The sequence below is a fragment of the Varroa jacobsoni genome, unplaced genomic scaffold (assembly GCF_002532875.2).
Source record: "Varroa jacobsoni isolate VJ856 unplaced genomic scaffold, vjacob_1.0 scaffold_809, whole genome shotgun sequence".
NCBI classification, from domain to species: Eukaryota; Metazoa; Arthropoda; class Arachnida; order Mesostigmata; family Varroidae; genus Varroa; species Varroa jacobsoni.
Window position 1 is genome coordinate 18,110 of NW_019213711.1, and position 18,207 is coordinate 36,316.

Here is an 18,207-nt window from a genome sequence, read left to right on the forward strand (position 1 = left end):
GCATGCGACCGAATTACGAGAGACTGGATAAACACTGGCATTGAAATAACTCAGCAATGTATGAGCTACGTTGCTTTTCGTGCTTTTTTTTTTTGAAAGCCACTAGTACCGAAATACTTCACATACACTTCGCTTAAGCCAGCCAGGCAGTGCGAGACTTATCAAAAAGAGGCTAAAGCCGTGGTTTCGCATAATAGCCTAATTTTGTTGCCCACTCCACAGTTTCCCTCCAGATATGTTGTGTTTATGAGTAAAGAGAAAAAGGGAAAGATCTTGCACGTATCAGTTTAGCATATCTTAGAAAAGGAAAAATAGAAAGAAAAGGAGTCGAAGAGAAAACAGACGCTTACCTTGCCACAGTTCCTGTTTCTACAGGACTTCTAGTTTTGTTTTCCTACTGCTACGGTCTACGAATTTGCCCATTTCGATCGATTTATTTCTGTACTATAATATTGTTGGAACCCACTTTTCCATGTCGGAGAAACCACCCAGCGCCTCTCCGTAGCCCCTTTGCGCGCTCCAAAAGCCTCACGCCTCCAGAAGGTGTGCTTCTTGATAGACCGTGTCTGTCACAAAAACTACATATATTGCTAAAGGATCATTCGGAGCTGATACTCACCAAAAAAAACCGTGGTCGCCAAATATCCGAATCAGCCTGAACGTCCGCCGCCCATGTTTTCTTGACTGTCATTTAAGTACACCCGTAATGAGTCTCCTCGTAAATAAGAAACGGAGAGTAATAAACGACAATTGTGCCCGTTGTGCTATTAAACGCATTTCTGTGTCATTTTGGTGTTTTAACTGTATGTAATATGTATTGCCTTTGTGACTCCTACTCGAGCTAAAAGCTTTCACAAAATTATATCCATGATATAGTTAACTAGTCTCTTCATGTTGTTAGTTTTTTTAACTTGGTCACAATTGAACTTCTTAATTTTTTTAAATTCCAGTTTCCTCTTCCCACGTAATTATACGCCTTTGTTTCTATTTTGAATTTAAATTTATGAAAAATCAATAAAAATATATACACTAATTCAGAATATCAGTTGCTTAACGAAAGAGCTTTTATTTTATGGGATTAATTTCCAAATGCCTATGAGTACATATTTCTCCAACAATCTGATTGATTAACGTTACAGATAAACTATTGTTTAGAAAAAAATATTGCATACAACTAAGTAAATCATGTATATTCTGATTTGCTTTAAACATTAAAGAAAGCCTTAGACCCTGCTATTGTAATGGTAGTGGCAACAAAATAGAATTAATTAGGGTCATCTTCTAGGAGTGGCCGTCATGGAAAAACAGCGAACCGGAAAAGAAAATGAGGCAATGTAAAATCTTCGGCGCCCAACCGAATTTGGCTGTAACGACATGATTTGTTCGGAAGTCTATCTCCGCTGACGACTCTACCTACAACGTGTTTGTTATCACATACTTTCCTTCAGTGTGTGTGTTTTTTGGCAAACTGAAGTCAATTTGTGAGTTGAATAGGAAATTCCATGCGTGTGTTCCGTGATGAAGTGATTTGTGAGGTACGAAGGCACGTAGCGATTCACGTAGCAATAACCCTAGCTGGAAAATGGCCTAAGTGCTAGTAAGTACTTACAGTAACACAGAACGCGCGGGTACCCTTTTGAAAAATAAATGATTAATAATAAATTAAAAATCTAAGTTCTGTCGATATACGCGAGATAAAATCAACTGAAAACCAATCATTCACAACACAACAACAACAATGCCCTTCAGTTTCCTACGCTATTCAACGAATCGAGCTCGTTTGTCCTTTTTCGAATATCTCAACTTGTCTAAGTTATTCGTTTGTAATCTTTTCGAAATCTTTTGCATTGTTTAACTGGTAGGGTCCTGCAGGTACGGATGAATGGTCTCTTCTCTGTTGGGATTCAGTTTAAATGCAATTAGGCTCCATTTGCAATAGACTGTAATGAAAAATGTATGACTTGTTTGCCTCTAAGGTCTTTTTTAGCTGGAGTGCATGATATTCGTTATCACAACTAGAATAAATTTATGGTAAAATTATATAAAGTAAGTATTTTTCCTATGTGCCATTTTGTAACAACGCGAATAGATCGATATGTATGGGCCCGTTAGCCTTCATATCGAGCGAATTTTGTGTAACGACAAATATGCCGACGTGTTCTCTCAAAGAAAGCTCAAGTTGCTGCATTAAGTGTTTAACACCCTTTCATAGAAGATACTGTTGTACACGAGTAAAAGACAACGCTGCGGTTTGGGGTTACGATTCAGAGAGATCGTTTTGTAATAGCTTTAGTTTTCGACAAATTTGAGCAAAAGTCTGGTAGACTTTGAAGCTTTAAGGATGAATCGAATTCGGTATCATGGCGGTGGAAGACCTGATGGCAGAGCTAGACGGGAGCATTGGATTCACCGCCGTCTGCAGGAGATAATTTCTCGACAACAAGAGCAAAGCAGATTGGGCGATTATCTGCCCTTTGAGGCCCAGTTAAATCCGAAAAACTCGCAGCTGATTCGGAAACTTATCTACACAGACAAATCAACAGGTAAATCTAGTCCTGCCATTCAGTAGCTTGCAGTCATTCTTCGTCTACTCTCCATTCATACATTCCATTAGAATTTAACATTTCGATCATTCTACGACTTCGTACGGTTGGTGCCAAAGTACTTGCAAAGCTTATAAAATACATATTAAAAACGTTCTTTGTGTTGCACAGAGAAGGGCAGCTTTGTCTGTTTAAGTTTTACCTATAATCTGGAACTATATTTTACTTGTTGTCTATTGTTACACTGTACAAGTTCATAAATATTTTTTTCTATTGAGTTGGAATCATTTGTTGGATCTCATTTACTTGATCTTTGTACAAACGTTCAATGAAGCCAGGTAACAAAAATCTATCGTTATGTATCATCCTCATCAGTGGCATATATATAGGCAATTTATGGGTGAACATCGCCAGAGCATATCTGATGCGCAACCTTGCAATCTTGACTTAATTTAAAAACTTTTCAAGGACTTTTTGTAATATTTGCCTCGCAATATAGGCTTGCCGTGCAAATAGGCCCACCGTGCAATTCTTGCTTCATTTGCATCGAAAGAAAACGTTTTGCCTGGCTGCGGAGGAACATTGTGAAGGGTGAACTACAAGAAAAGCTACGGGTTTGAGAAACTGGTCATACTTGTTTATTACCTAAATATGTTAAAACATGAATTTGAAAACAGGTGGTACCCGGTGGAAGGAGTTCGACGCACCGGATAATATTTCCGACGAAGAAGCTTCGACTATCGAGACATCTCCTTTTAGCCTGATGAACACTGAGACAATGATTCTAGGCGGGGCCTTCCAGTCGCAGTGGAATTTCCAAACAAGATCTGTACCCCTCACGCGTATCGTGGAGGGTGATGTCTCTATAGGAAGTAACCTACAAACCGTCGGTCCCAATCGACAGGACAACGGTAACAAATACATGATTGACGACAATTTCCCTTTAAAATTAAATGCTCCCATCATGAATTATTTAAACATAAATAATATTTGGCTAAGTGACAATTTAGATACATATAAGGTAAAATATAAGTAACAACCTTAACTGTTTCTATAAAGCCCAACCGCTAGAATCGATATCAATATTGCACGCCGATTATGGGACTCCGCATTTTATTTTGTTTCTGGGCTGGCATTTCCACCGCTATACTTTTTATCTTTTAAAAACTCCGTGTCAAACTTCAAAGTAGCTTACCTTACCAAGAATACAGTTCGCATTTTAATGCACAGGCGAAACGTGCGGCAATTCAAGGCCAAGCTTTGCTTCGTTGGATGAAAGATCTTACTCACCGACCTTCCCGGGTTCGAATACTCTTGACCATGAGCTTGATCAGTCGAACGCCACTTGGCTAGAAGGTGATCCGTGTGAGAGGGCTGGCATTTCAGTGGATTTATCGACACACTGTCCATTGAGTTCACCACCTGTCAGCGCATTCAACATTGATCGAGCAGATATCTTCAACACATGGCCCCAGCAGGTGTTGAGCAAAGAAAGCAATCAAGGAAACCATGTGTTTCTTTCACTTCCGACTACATCTACATAGAGTTCGTATTGATCTATATCAGAGCCAAGATAACTGATGTGCCACAACAGAGAATTTGTTACTTACTCATATGGAATTAGGAATAAGCTCGAATTCAAGAGAAATTTCATGTAGATGGTTATCTAAGAAGAACGTTCTGAAATTAAAATATACCTCAGCGAAATAGAAATGTAACGCAGGGTGGTCACTTAGCTTCGATGAGGCCCCAGCCAGAGATGTCAGAGAGATACGTATACATGAATATCAAGGTCTGCAGGTCAAACAGGTTGTACTCCGGAAGGGAAGATGCTAAAGCTAAAAGAATGCATCAGTGATGATTCTATATCAATTTAAATTACGTAATTAATATTCTGCTATATATTCCTGGTACATTTTGAATCACTTCCTCAGATTTTCTTGTCTTTTTTAATGCTGCATTAAAGCTGAACCCGTTGTATTAGTAATAGGATGTTGCATAGCAATTTTGAACTGATAAGTTATAACATACGTTATGGTCAGATTCTTAACCTGAAGTAAAACGACAGACATAGCATCAATTACTAGAATTTTCGCGCTGAGGTGACGTAAGAAGATAAATTACATTCATAGGTCGGCCTTTGCGTAATCCTCAAGCGACAACTTTCTCTGCTGATTTGTGGAAACAATGTAAAACAAGTTTATATTTGTATGTGAAATACAATGCCGCTGATCGTTAGTTACAGACATTAAATGAGGTGCTTTACGGTGGTTGCGTCAACTGCGTTCACTTTAACTTCCCCTGCTGTAGTCACATTATTATAGAATAAAGCGATGCTTTTCAAAAGAGTGCTTCAGGTAATTAAATTAGGGTTTAAGAGAAATACATAATGAAAAATACATTAAGGAATAACTTGGTTCGACGTCTTGCTCGCTCGCCCTTTGATTGCCTACAAGTAGACAAGCATAGGCCCGCACACATATTATCCATATTCAGGTTTTGCCGGTTACGGACAAGATTAGGTGCTTGTTTGTTTTGGAATAAGCAAGTGCCTGCCTCTCATTTCTATAGGTGCGGCTTCGGAACTGTAAGAACGGCGTATTTACGAAACGGGAAGCCGAAATATCAATAGCCTACTTGTCGTTTGTGGGAGATGAGGCGAAATTGAATAAAACTCTGCATATGAGCGACTCGTTTGGGTTTATATGTCGTCATTTCGTATGAGAGCCTAATGAGATGTGATAAAGAAGGCAATCGTTTTTTCCATGTAACCCAGGTGATTGCGAAATCCTTTATGAAGCTCGTATATGTAATAGTAAAGTGTGATGAATTAGTGATGATGGATAATTGTCCAGCGATTCACAAATGACAAACAGACTATAACTATAAAGAATAATTATAATAATGAAAAAAGGTTTTAGATAACTTTTGGGCATAGTACGATGGCAGTGTGGCAGGCCGATGCTAAGGTGAAAGAGATTCAAAAACGTATATAGTTAAATAAATGGAAATATTTACTTATAATCGAGCTGTTTATATCCAACTTAATTAAATTGCAAAAAATAGGTTCAAAAGGTACTGTTCTTAGATTGCCCGAACTTCATACACGTAAAAAAGAACGTAGAAGAAAATTCCTAGGTATATTTACTAATAAATCTGCAATAATAATAGAAGCAGGATAACATGATCTAATATTTGAAACTGTACAATTAGAACTGGTTGAAACCGAACTGCGTGTTCACATTGAATGCACCAGATTACAACGATCCCTATTACAAAGGCCGAGATTTATGGGCATTCACGCCTGCTGTGAATTTCAGCACCTCAGCATTACGCACATGGCAGAGTTATGGCTGTCGTCGGGTAAATGTCGACAGTGTACCGAACCAGCTGACCTTTACAATGTATTAATTATCAGCTGAAGCCGTACATCCCGACTGCGTTCTCGAGTTGCAAAATAACATGAAACTAAATACCGCTAATCCTCTATTCGCACCAAAGAGAGCGTATACCACTATACATAATACGCATGTTAAAGTGACACTGTGAGAAGTATCGATAAATAATAGGTAATCATGTGAAATTTAAATTAAGCAACTGACCTTTCCGCCCTATATTTCAAATGAGAAAATTTCCTGTTCTACATCTAGGAGAAAAACATAATATGATATATGAATTATAGTTGTTCCAAAGAACAAACCAGTTTCTTTAGCTTACATCGAAAAGGTCACACGACAGCTTCCTGAATCAGTTCTAAAACTGATGCGAAGTGTCGGTATGATCATGTAGAATGTATTCTACATATAGCAGAATGCTTCATACATTGATGCGGGTATAATCAACAAATCGTGATGTAGTAAGGCGCGGAATTATGGAATCATGCAAAAGCGATTTGCAACAACAGCTTTATGGCAATTGTGAAGACACTGGGGCAAAGGCATGCAGAACAGCCACTAGTTTATAATGATTCTTTAAAGTAGACATTGACTTAAACGCGGTCTTTTCAAATGATATAAAAAAAATAACAGATACATTATCCGCTGGTAATCGGCTATCTTATCCTAGATAAATAAGAGTAATGTCTTTATCAGGAAGACCTGAAGAACCTGGGTAGATTGGGTCGTTCGTGTAGAATACTGTGATATTAGGCAATCATTCTAATCGAAGCCATAAAGTAATCTGAAATCTCTCGCAAAAAGATCGATGCAGATATCTCGCGGAGGTATCGCGTATACCTTACTATTTCACAGCAACACGAAGGGTGCGACTCTTTAGTATCGTCTACGAAAGCAAACTTTGTCTTTGACAATTTTCGGCACGACATAACTCCTACAGGGTTTTGTATCAGTTCACTAAACGTAAACACATATATCAAATCGAAGCAGTACACAAAAGACAACATGGTTTTCTTTTAATGTAACATCGTTCGTTTGGATTTAAGTTTGTATAGATAAGGTATCTCATCACTGGATCTAGATAGGTGTCGATTTTCGCAATTAATATCGAGCTGTTTTCTACTGATCGGGTCACAAGCAATTTTGCATATTTTACTGGATAGGGAGTGCAGTAAAAGCAAGCCGTACTATATTCATATATCAGCAATGTAAATTGAACCATTTTTTTTAATCTCAAAGGATCTGCATTCGTTTGTAATTTTGAATTTAACTTTGAAAAAAAATAAGCATTTAATTGACTTAACTTGAATGCGAATCGGCTATGTTTAAGCCTTAGCGTCATCAGTTACTGTCCGTACAGCTCCACTGATATAGCCTTGTATTGAATGTCACAAGCAAAACGGGTTCGCTGGACTAGCGTAGAACCCTCGTCGCGAGAACTACATATTAGCTATTATTGTTTTGGTTGAGATATAATTTATTTTAAAAATTTCGGCTTATGATTCGTGCTACAACAGGGAAATTTACCTCATCTATAGAAAAAAAAAAAACCATAATGCAAAAAATCTTCGAGCGTGTACATATCTATCGCGGTCTAACCCCCTTTGACCACCCCCTCTAACAAGGAGCCGCGACCTTTTCAGCCATTCGAATCCACTCGTTATCGAAACATGTGAAACAATTTTACGGTGGAGCAGCTGATAGGTAGAAAAAAACTGACTACAAGTATGGCGCAAACTGATAACAGCATGGCCCCACGAAATCTGTGGTATGCGTCTTATACGTGTGAATAATGTTCCAGTGAACGATTTGACTAGGTAGATCACTAAAGCCGGCAGTCGTCCTTAACATGTGGTAAGGATTGGACTTACAAGATAGAATAAGCTATTAGCGTATTATTTTAAACTCTACATACGCATGTAGAATAAATAATTTGTTAAAATGAGTTTTTGTCAAACTAGCCTTAACGATTGCTTTTTTTAAGCTAAAGAAAGCATCAATCTTTAAATTACCCTGAGGATTGAAAAAGAAATTTCTGTCAGAGAACGTTTCAGAAAAAAATCCAAGAAATAGGCTTAGTCCTTCATCGAGCTCCATTGAAACACATTTTGTGTTCTGAGCAAGGTGAAAATTGGCCAACAAATGTGGAAATCACAGCGAAAGATAGGATGCGTTCGAGTACATTTTTTGTCGCCAATTATCATAGGCGTGGCACAATGACTGTTGCAATTACTACTTGTATATTCTCTCAATGAGACGATTGTTTAAACGGGCTAGAAAATGTCATGAGTTATGTTTATTTCGTATGGCTGAATCTACTATTTCCAAGGGAAACTGTTTAAGTGTATGTTTACCGAAGTTGAGGATACACGAACAGGGGTCTGGCTTCGAAACCGGTTGTAATCAAACAAGGGGCCGTTTGAAGTAATGCCCAACGGCAGAACCGGTCTAAAAGCTCGAAATATTGATAATACCTACCAGTATTTAAATTGTCCTCTCAGACACTTGTCGTCAAGAGCGCTAGGTTACTTAAACCCAAAGCCCAGCTTGTCTGGCAAGGCTCAAGGCAAAAACTGGTTACAAACACACGAACCACATTGGGCTCTCCTGGTATACCGATATCATTATTTAGTAGAACAGCTTGAACAACCTAAAAGCAGAATCCACCAAGCAATTTCTGACCTTGACGCAACTATTTCCTTACGACTTCGCACAGTGTACAGTGGAAAAGACACAGGTAGACAGAGGTCAGTTGCGTACTTTGCAAACAGCTGGTAACAGTAATCGACGCCGCATTCCCTAATGATGATCCGCGCAGTGAGCGCTTCTGCTGTCCTTCAATGGCATCGCAATTCGATGCGTAAAACGAGCCGTCTTCGGTGAATGATTATTTAAATAATTGACCAGCGATCGTTGTCCACCTATACGCCACAGGCTCAAACTCGAAATAGATTCAACAGACAAATCGAATTTCGCGGGAAAATATCGTTTTCGCTTTAAAACCTGTTTCTACAAAACGTATCACTTCTGTTACCTGTGCCGCTCTCCGTTTCTGACTGTCACCTTATATATACACAATAATATAATTAAAATCAAACATTCATTATTAACGTTAAACGCGAAAGCAACGTTCAGCGGAGTAGAAAATGCGGTGGCATAAAAACATCGATGACACTGGTAACCTAAATTTTTATTATATTACTATTATTATATCACACGGGTACTGTGCAGAACAATGATAAACATGTAATGTTTGCTCTTATATACATGCGCAACCATAGCAGCTGCACAAAACAGAATTCCTCATCCTGGCTTAATTCTCCATCGTTTTGTACGCGTCCTATATGAACACGCATCTAAGCAATGCATTTGTGGGTACGTCCAATGATTGCATTATGACAAATGCTAAGTTTAGCCAAGAAGCGATAAAGTTTATTCTAAACTTGGAATAAATTTAAAAAACGAATGCTCTATAAAAATGTCACCCTCTAATAATTGGCAATGCAGCTACACATAGTATATTACGATCGTATTCCTGTTTTCTGCATTTCTGGCGAAGGATTACCAAAGCTAGCTGCTCAGAGATATGAACATTATAGATATTTAACGGATAGCATCTGTACGAGCGTACGTTGTATCTAATCGAACAAAACACTTACAGTTAAAGTGACATTTGAACTATTTCGAAATATGCCGGTTTAAGCAAGCAATTATTGGTTCTCAAAGCTGTTTCAGAACCCGTAGCCGTTTTCTGGATTGACGTTAAGAAGCATTAAAAAGTCCAAGAAATGTGGATTTTAGTATGAAACAAACAGACAACGGCGACTCTGCGATATGTATTCCCTACACTGGTGGGAATCTCGAGCTCGAATTGAGGTACGCAATACGTCCAAATTTTGGCCACAAGATGGACTACAATTGTACAAGCTGGCCGCAGCAGCACTTTCGCCCCGGGGAAGTCGACAATTGTATAACAACTCAGGTGCTCTATATCAGCTGTAAAACGAAAGATTCTAAGTTATTATGTATCTAAGAGCGGCATGTGGAAAATCCCGGCTTAGCACCCCCTCACGTAAACCTGCTCATTTTGTAATAGATCGTGAGCTTCTTCCTCTATTAAAAGATGTTGCACGTTCATATGAAAGTAAGGAATCGCGTTCGACCTGCCTGAGTTTATTCGCTGTACCAACGCGGTGACTTATTAGTTTGTCTGATGCCCCCACCTTCACAAATGTCCAAGATGCAGTCATTTACGTCAGACAGAACCCCCAATGACGCAGTAACATATAACGTGAAAAAAACTTGCGGCGATTCTAAGAAAGAGAATAATAAGGACAACTTTTTAAAAAGACGTTTAAGCTCTATTTAAAGTTGAACTGGTGCCAGTAACGACAATATGGTTGAATACATTTAATAGAAACGGTGACAAATATCTGCCTGTTTGAGTAATTCTAATGCGAGAAATAGTGTTTACTTCATCAGAAAAGCATTTAAGGCATCTCGGCAAGGTTATTGCTGGCTAAATATTAAAGCTTGCACCACTTGAGCTTGAGACATTGAACTACGTACAGGCTGTACGAATCAATATCGTTTCTGCTGTTCTGCGGGTTCAGACTTATTCAAAGCGTACCTTCATTGGACCAAAAAAAAGAGCTATAACTAGTCGTCTTTATTTTCAGTGATTTTCAATTAATAAGCGTCTAATATATAGGTCGCTGCAAGTTGCAATGTTTGTAAAACTCTTCATTGATGCAATTCCGCGCATAGTCTACTTGCCCTAGAAGTAACCTGTCGACAACTTGGTCGGTGAAGTTCTTTTTCTAATAGCGTTTTTACAATATACAGTAGCCTAGCGGTAAGGCATTGTAGGCAGCGAAAAGTTTCAGACTTGGTTAAATTACTATAACCAGCTAGAGAAATTTGTAGAACAATCTTCTCCTCGTATCAGTATTACATTTCGGTAAGAAATTACAGAACATTTTGGCTGAAGACTTTGGCAGCTTGAGGGTCCATCTATATAAATAGTCGAAGATTCAACTATTCAAGCTTTGCTTCGTTAAGTTATACCTATAAAACCTTTGCCGAAAGTAAGCCAAGTTTGACATGACCGAATGTCCACAGATTAAAAGAAATCAAGTCTACATAAGCCCATTTAGGAGTTCATCCCAGACACACAAAGATACTGGGCACGTTCGTTCGGTTTGTGCATCCACGTAATCAGGTCAGATGATGTGACACACTGATGTCCAAAAAGGCGCTCAAGCATACCTTTCCATTACACTGGCGAACGAAAATTCATCGATCCTATAGGAAATTGATATGAAATTGTCGTATAAATATGTCGGTTGGCATAAATTCTATGGCATAAATTGAAGCAGGGTCCACCTTGGTGTTGACCAAAAGCTGGCGAAACCAATGGTCTCAATCAAGAACACAAAAATCCGGTAAAGTAGTGAAACCGACAAGAGGGAGCCGGTATTCGGTACTTCAAGGTTAGTTGCGACAATTGATAGCAAAGATACCCCTATTGGAAGAGGAACTTAAATGAGGTGCTTTACCAGTCCGTCGATATGTTGTACTTTCCAACAGAAGTCGTAATCTTTTTTCGCCCCCTTAAATATAATGACACTTGATCATTCGAACCTTTGTGAGATAATAGGAGGCCTATGTGATTCACATTTAATTGCTAAACGATTTCTAGATTAGATATTATCTCGAAATGTACGTAGAAAGGCAGCGGTATAGAGCTCCACCTAGAATGCTGTAGGCGTATATAGCTTTACAGTAATTGATCACTTTTTGCTAATCAGTGCTAACTATGATTTAAATAAGCAATCTGATATTCATGTAAGTAATTCTATTACAGCACATTATGGCATTTCCGGGGAAGAGCAAACATATACTTCAGTTCATTCTTTCGTGTATCTGTCACTTTCGAAGCGGCTTGGACACCCGATCAGAATTTAGTTTCGGCCGCCACCCAAGTCTCAGCGATTAGTCATTTCGTATCTACAAAGTAACTACTCGCCGTGACTTTAAATTATAAATACGCTTTTTTCAATACCCGCAATACTCATGATAGACTGAAAGTTGGTAACACAGACTGCAGCGCCAATTACGGGCGTACCGGCATTCACAAAAGGATTTTTTTTTGTTTTTAATTATCGTGGAACGATGCACTTTTTAAACCCTTATTTGTTATACGGCCGTAAAGGAACGTTGTTTTTCTCTTCTTGGCCAACGTGAAGAACCTCTGAGCTAATAGTAGCAACTGATTTCCTTACATACATCAATGAGGAGAGATCCATAGTTTTAATAGTCTGCTAGAAGAGCTATGACCTCATCCCAAAGACCAATACAATGAAGCCAAATAAATGCGAGTCTGTATAGAAACCACCGTAAACTGGCACAGAGGATCACGAATTGCATCACCAGTCGGTGTATAAACGGCTTCTAAATGCTTATTGTGAAAAACTGCATTGTGACAACAAAGAATCATGACGAAGCAGTTGTTTCAATGAAGTTCACTGCGCCTAACAATTTTTAATGACCATCGATTGGACGGCGACGTAAATACGAATTACCTTGGACAGGTACAAGTAACGAAGCTTTTTCCCTATATTCCTGTTTAATGAAGACCGCGTTTACTTGGCATTAAAGTGATTAAACTAAGTAATTTTGATTCGGTTTCAAGCATTATTGTTGATATCCGAATGATGCTGCATAAATCACAGACCCATTTTTCGGATGCGTTCGTAGGCTTAGAGTCTACTCTTGAGGGCAGCAGGTTAGTTCAGATTACAATGGCGGGTATACGAGTGTATAATTTCTGCATATCTTCCAAATCTTACTTAAAGTGTTTCGACGCAGCTGCCGTTAACTGGGCATGCAGATGCATCTGTTCTAGGGGGCTGCTTCTTCCTAAGTAGTCGCCTAGAATACAGTTCTAGTTACTTCTCGACAGACATAAGTTTACCTTGTATAAAACAGGTTAGCAGGCCTGCATAATCCCGATGGTTTGTATGGATTAGTTGGTTAAAGGCGTTGCGCGATAGCATGTCACAGATAAGTTGAAGAACTCTAGCGATCACAAGAATCTAATTTATGAAACGAAGGTCGCGCTCCGAAAAAGCTCTCATTAAGCTGGAAGCCAAATTAAGTCCCGGGTGAGACCCAAAACAATCAAATAAAAAGAGTTGGAAAATGCAATCAGTAGAAACTGCCGTACGCTCCAACATACTGCATACAGAGACACGATGGGGATACTGGCGATTAGCTACAGGCCAGCGTAAACTTCAGCACGTCTTATGATAAACTGCAGGCTTAAATAGAGGTAGAAGTTGTTGATAAACATACCGCTCGTCAGTCTGAATCTCTCCCAAGACCTTATTACTTTGTTGTAACTGCAATTGATACTTTTAGTTTTACCACCATTGTGTTCCTGGTGCCCCACAGACACCAGAGATGCCCTAGCATTAAAAGTAGGTTTAAGGGGTCAAAATATCTTTATAAGTAACGTACTCTTTAACCAAAACTGCTTGAAAAAACTGTGAGAAAACCGCCCCGTTTACACTGCAGCCTAAAGCATTTCTGGTTCTATTTCGGAATGGAAAAACAATAGATTCATTGACATCGGAACTGTGGGCTCGGCACAAGATCAAAAGCCATACATCCACAATAAAGAGAACTCATTAACTGTTGTCTGGCGCAGCTTTAATTGAACCAGATAGAGCTGTAGTTAAATAAACTGTTTGCTGTGAGACATATACCGTCACATTTTAAGCCATATGACTTGAAATTTTCGGAACTCACTGAAATCAGTTGAATTTTTAGTTATCTCCCTTTGATACATAATGGTCTTATATAAATATAGAATAGATTAATAAAAATAAAATGAGACGCTTACTAAAAACGTGTAGATATCTTGAATATTATTACTGTGAAGAGTACCTGACATGATGAATCTTACGTAAGCCGATGAAATAGCCCGTAAAAGAGCCGCAAACCTGTAGTCTAAAACGAAGACACGGCCTACTGTCAGATCCTCAGTCGCAACAGTCGCATATCTAGCCAAAATGTATGTGTGTGTATTTAGAATCAAGGACATCTTTTTGCATTTACCTACACGTACATACATATTATATACTTACATGAAAATAAATATCAAGAACCTAAAACAATTCACATTATAGAATCGTAAAAATGTGATCTTGAACCACTTATTTTAAATATAATAAAACCAACTACCGTGAAAATTCTACGGTAATAAAATGTGGAACGCTTCACGATTTTGCGTGTCATCCTTGCGCAGGGGCCATGCTAATCTTCTCTGTATCGTTCCAATTTTAGTATATGTATCCGAGGATACATCAACGGACAGGAAGCTCGGAGCCTTTATGTACCAATCTCGGGTGTCATGCAAAGAGCTCAGTTTCAAATACACAGCCTCTGCAAATAGCGCTTCTACTTTTGCGATCTAGAAGTAACTAGACCACTCACAAACTGAAGCCACATAAGAACTACGACTTTATAACAACCACAGTACTCAGACATACCTGTTGCATTGAGGATATCAAGTTTATACCTTTTTTTGAAACTCTCTTCTTAAATTGTGGTTTTACCAGCGTAGCGCTTCGACATAACGTGGGATTTTCGCCTAGGAAAGGCCTCATAGTTGAGAGCGTCGCATTGTTCTAAAAGTCAAAGGTCCATTAAGTGTATCTAATCGATATATATATATATATATATATATATATATAATGTAAAGTTTGTAAATATTTTACAACCACATCCAACCACAGTTGTTTAGATAAGAAAACTGGTTTAAACGCAAGATTATTCGAATTCTAATCCATACATACTATGCATAATATGACAGATGTCGAATGTGTTTGACCGAAGCCAGAGACGTTTAAGGTAAAACTAATTTTAACTGTTCAAAGGTCTGATTTTGTATCGCATATTATAATTTCAAAGTCCACTGCGGTGTATGACACTGTGGGCGGAATAACTTCAACACAGTTGAAAAAAACAACCCGAAAAATGCCTTTTCATTTCGGTCATCAGAGGTGGCGACAACCTAAATTGTAAATCTATATTTTTTTGGTATAGGGCCTGCCGTACACATGAATAAGAACATCTCCGCTTGCATAATATCACCCCGTGCATTATGTCTTCTGTATTAGAATTGCCCCAATATCGACTTTACTAGCCATGCAGTAGGCTTAATTTGATCGAAGTAAACCCTATAGTTCGGTATTCTAGAACCAAGCGCCCGGTTTCTTATTTGAAACTGTATCTGAGTTTTATTGTTATCAACTCTCTGCGTTATAAGCGTGGCCTCTTTATTTACCCAAGTATGTTCATGCTCATGATAATGTTGCAAAAAGATGTATTCCATTACATTTCGAGGCAATACGTCGTTGTACCCCATAATACAATTAAGCTACTGTATGCAAAAAAATTCGGTTGATCTCTCTATCAAATTATTTGACTAAATGAGCATTCATATTGAATTGTATGTGTTCGTCGAACTGCTATACTATACATTGAAACAAGAAGTAAATTTGAATTGTAAAATAACTCCTCGGTTTTATTATCTATTACTACTTTTCTATGTTGAAAACTTGCTTCTTTTTAGTGGATCACCATTTTATTAGTTAATATAGCACAAATGTTAAAATAAATGTTAAAGCAGCACCTATCACACATTTCACCGTCTAATCATGGATTCAGTATTGATACCAAATATTTAGCTGTGAAAAGTAAGCTTTTTTTAGGCGATCGCGCAGGAAGTCAAAGACTGCCAGGATCTGGCGGATATTGTTATGTATTTCAAATTTGCGCGCTACCTTTGTGGCGCTAGCCGACAACCGATCAAATTTTTGCGCCAAAACGCTGCCACACTAATCAGCCGGTCAAGTAAAAAGTGTAGTAATTTACAATCTTGATCTAGTCCGTTTACTCAAAAAGTGCGAAGCCCGTTTGCAAAATGCGTCTCACTGGCAAATACTTCAAAGACCATCTTAAGAAGAGAGTGTCAATTATTGGAAAAGTGATACAGGTGCGATGATTTTTTGGCCTTTATTGTTTATTAAGAAGAGGATCAATTTATTCCTGAGACTTTTCCTATTATAATTTAGCATATCGAGTTTTTTTGCAAGGCTAAATGCGGATTGTGGCTTGCATTGAAGAAACGACGATGAAAAATATATAACCATATGTTAATTATTAAAAAAGAAAGTTTTGTTAATCGTGCTGTTCCGCTTGAGTCTCGAAACGCTAGTTGGTTCCCACGCGGCAAGCGAAAACATCATACTTTATTTTATTTATTAGGTTCGGCCATATAATATATTCCATGTATGGGAAATAAAACAAGAATATTAACGACAACGCTTCTAAATGAGAAATACATGTTTGTTGTATGCATTTTTATTGTCCAAGCATTTTGTAAGGCGGTGAGCTGCATATTAATACATTAAGCGCTGTCGCTACATAGCAAATCTACTTTGCATTCGCACTTAAATTTCTCAGTTATTTTTCTGAGCGCGTTGGGGTTTGCTTACAGCTACAAACCAATTCACCGAATCGGATCTAGGTGGCTTTATGATAATAATGCGAAACTTTAACTGAAAAGTCCTAACAGTTAAAAGACGCCAACGTCAGCTAACAGGTATCTCGAAATGAAAAGCCTAAATTACCCGCATTTATCACCAGAATTGATGTCAGGAACAGTAAACGTTAGATGCATCATTAAAAAATAACGATAAAATGAAATCTTATATTAGTGTTCTCTCTCTCTCTCTCTCTCTCTCTCTCTCTCTATATATATATATATATATATATATATTTGTGTTCTTTCGTTGTTTACCATGAATTTTTTGCAGGAGGATGGATCTGTGTGCAAACTCGAATCAGCTTGCGGTATGACAGTCACAGTTATGTGTCCGAACAAACCTGATCGGCTTCTCAATCAGGTACGTTGTAGAATATTACGAGCAAAAGATCGACAAGCACTTGAGAAACTGTTAGCTACATTTACAAGCATCTAAATGTAGTTATAAGGTACATCTATTTTACCGCAATTTCGAATTGCTTGTATCATATATTACTAAGTTTCGAATTTCGAATATATACCAGATATCGTGCTACGTCTATGACTATATATTTCAACGATATAGAGGTCCTTTTTACAATGTGTGTTTGTCAAAAAGCCTGTAGCAATAGTAGGAATACTAACAGTGGTACGGAAACTGACTTTTAGGTTTAATATTCCAGAGATCATTTCCACTAGTTATGTATTAACCTAATTTATATGCATATATTTTGCAGCTGGTTGAGATCATTGGCACAGTCCAGTCCGCGGATGCCATCCTTGCAGAAGAGCACGTGGTCTTCCCGCCTGAATTCTGCCTTGATTATGGTAATGTACTCATCAATGACTCCCTCACGATACATTTTCCCGTGTGAATATGTTTTTGTTTTTTATGTGATGTTTGTGATCGTAATACTTGATTCAGTATTTTGAATAAGAAGCACATATTCGTAGGATGTAATCTTAATAAGGATGTAAGTAGTTTGTCAAATACAAAAAAATTGTCGGTTGGTATCGTGCTTGTTGGAGTGAACTCACTTATGTCGTATCGTGTAAGACGCTTCAGTCGGAGTCACATCTCGTAAGTTCAGACATCCAAGAGAGGCTGGAGTCTTAATGCAAATACGGATCATTCACTATTCACTTTCACTATTAAATACTGGTCTGCTGAAAAACGCTCCATTAAGATTAATAGCAAAACCTAACTATATTAATTAAACTCATTATGACATTTTGAATCATAGATACACGCTACGCCCAAATATATTTTGTGGCGCATAAAGTATAATTGTAAAGGGAATTTGTAACGCGGTAGACTGTTTTTGAAAGTCATTGTTTATAGAACAGCATACCAACCTAACAAAGTGCGTAAGTCATGGGTCTGATAGAGGGAACTGAGATAAGCATAAGCATTGAACTAGAACTTTTGAACTTTCAAATCTCTATTTAAGTGCCTTTTAAGTATACGATACTTCTTGACATGAAGGACAACGGGGATTGACAGGGACGTGTGGCCCGCTGCGGCATTCCAACCAGAATTTAAGATCAATGTATGAGCGTCAATGGAGAAAAGGCAAGCGTTCGCATTCGATTACCATATGCTTATCAACCAAATTTCATAGTCGCAATAACCTACGCTGAAGATAAAATATTATTGCATGTCTGGGAAAGCGCC

The 18,207-nt window shown here is 38.2% G+C and overlaps 1 protein-coding gene, 1 long non-coding RNA gene and 1 other non-coding gene across 7 annotated transcripts in view; 1 reads left to right on the forward strand and 2 right to left on the reverse strand.

The window, feature by feature from the left end:
* Window positions 1-2,204: 2,204 nt before the first annotated feature.
* LOC147753008 (uncharacterized) lies at window positions 2,205-6,217 on the reverse strand. Of its 3 annotated transcripts, none has more exons than XR_015312516.1 (4): window positions 6,146-6,217; window positions 4,241-4,381; window positions 3,739-3,965; window positions 2,205-3,420 (listed from the first exon to the last, which is right to left on the reverse strand). It is a non-coding gene; the product is annotated as an uncharacterized LOC147753008 (long non-coding RNA). The 3 variants fall into 3 exon arrangements; XR_015312517.1 differs by lacking the exon at window positions 6,146-6,217 and adding an exon at window positions 5,751-5,890; XR_015312515.1 differs by lacking the exon at window positions 6,146-6,217 and having other exon boundaries at window positions 4,241-5,523.
* A 7,987-nt stretch (window positions 6,218-14,204) lies between these two features.
* Window positions 14,205-14,306, reverse strand: LOC147753009 (U6 spliceosomal RNA). The gene has a single exon (XR_015312523.1). It is a non-coding gene; the product is annotated as a U6 spliceosomal RNA (small nuclear RNA).
* A 1,511-nt stretch (window positions 14,307-15,817) lies between these two features.
* LOC111263989 (uncharacterized) overlaps window positions 15,818-18,207 on the forward strand; it is a 3,512-nt gene continuing 1,122 nt past the window's right edge. The window contains exons 1-4 of one of the 3 annotated variants that reach the window (XR_002682588.2): window positions 15,818-16,001; window positions 16,825-16,914; window positions 17,270-17,360; window positions 17,984-18,105. Coding sequence is in view for 2 of the 3 variants with exons in the window: in XM_022839544.2 (XP_022695279.1) it covers window positions 15,930-16,001; window positions 16,825-16,914; window positions 17,270-17,360; window positions 18,019-18,105 (340 nt within the window). In the remaining variant the exon portion in view is untranslated. The remainder of the gene's footprint in view (window positions 16,002-16,824; window positions 16,915-17,269; window positions 17,361-17,983; window positions 18,106-18,207) is intronic. The other 2 variants (XM_022839544.2, XM_022839545.2) reach the window with 2 other exon arrangements.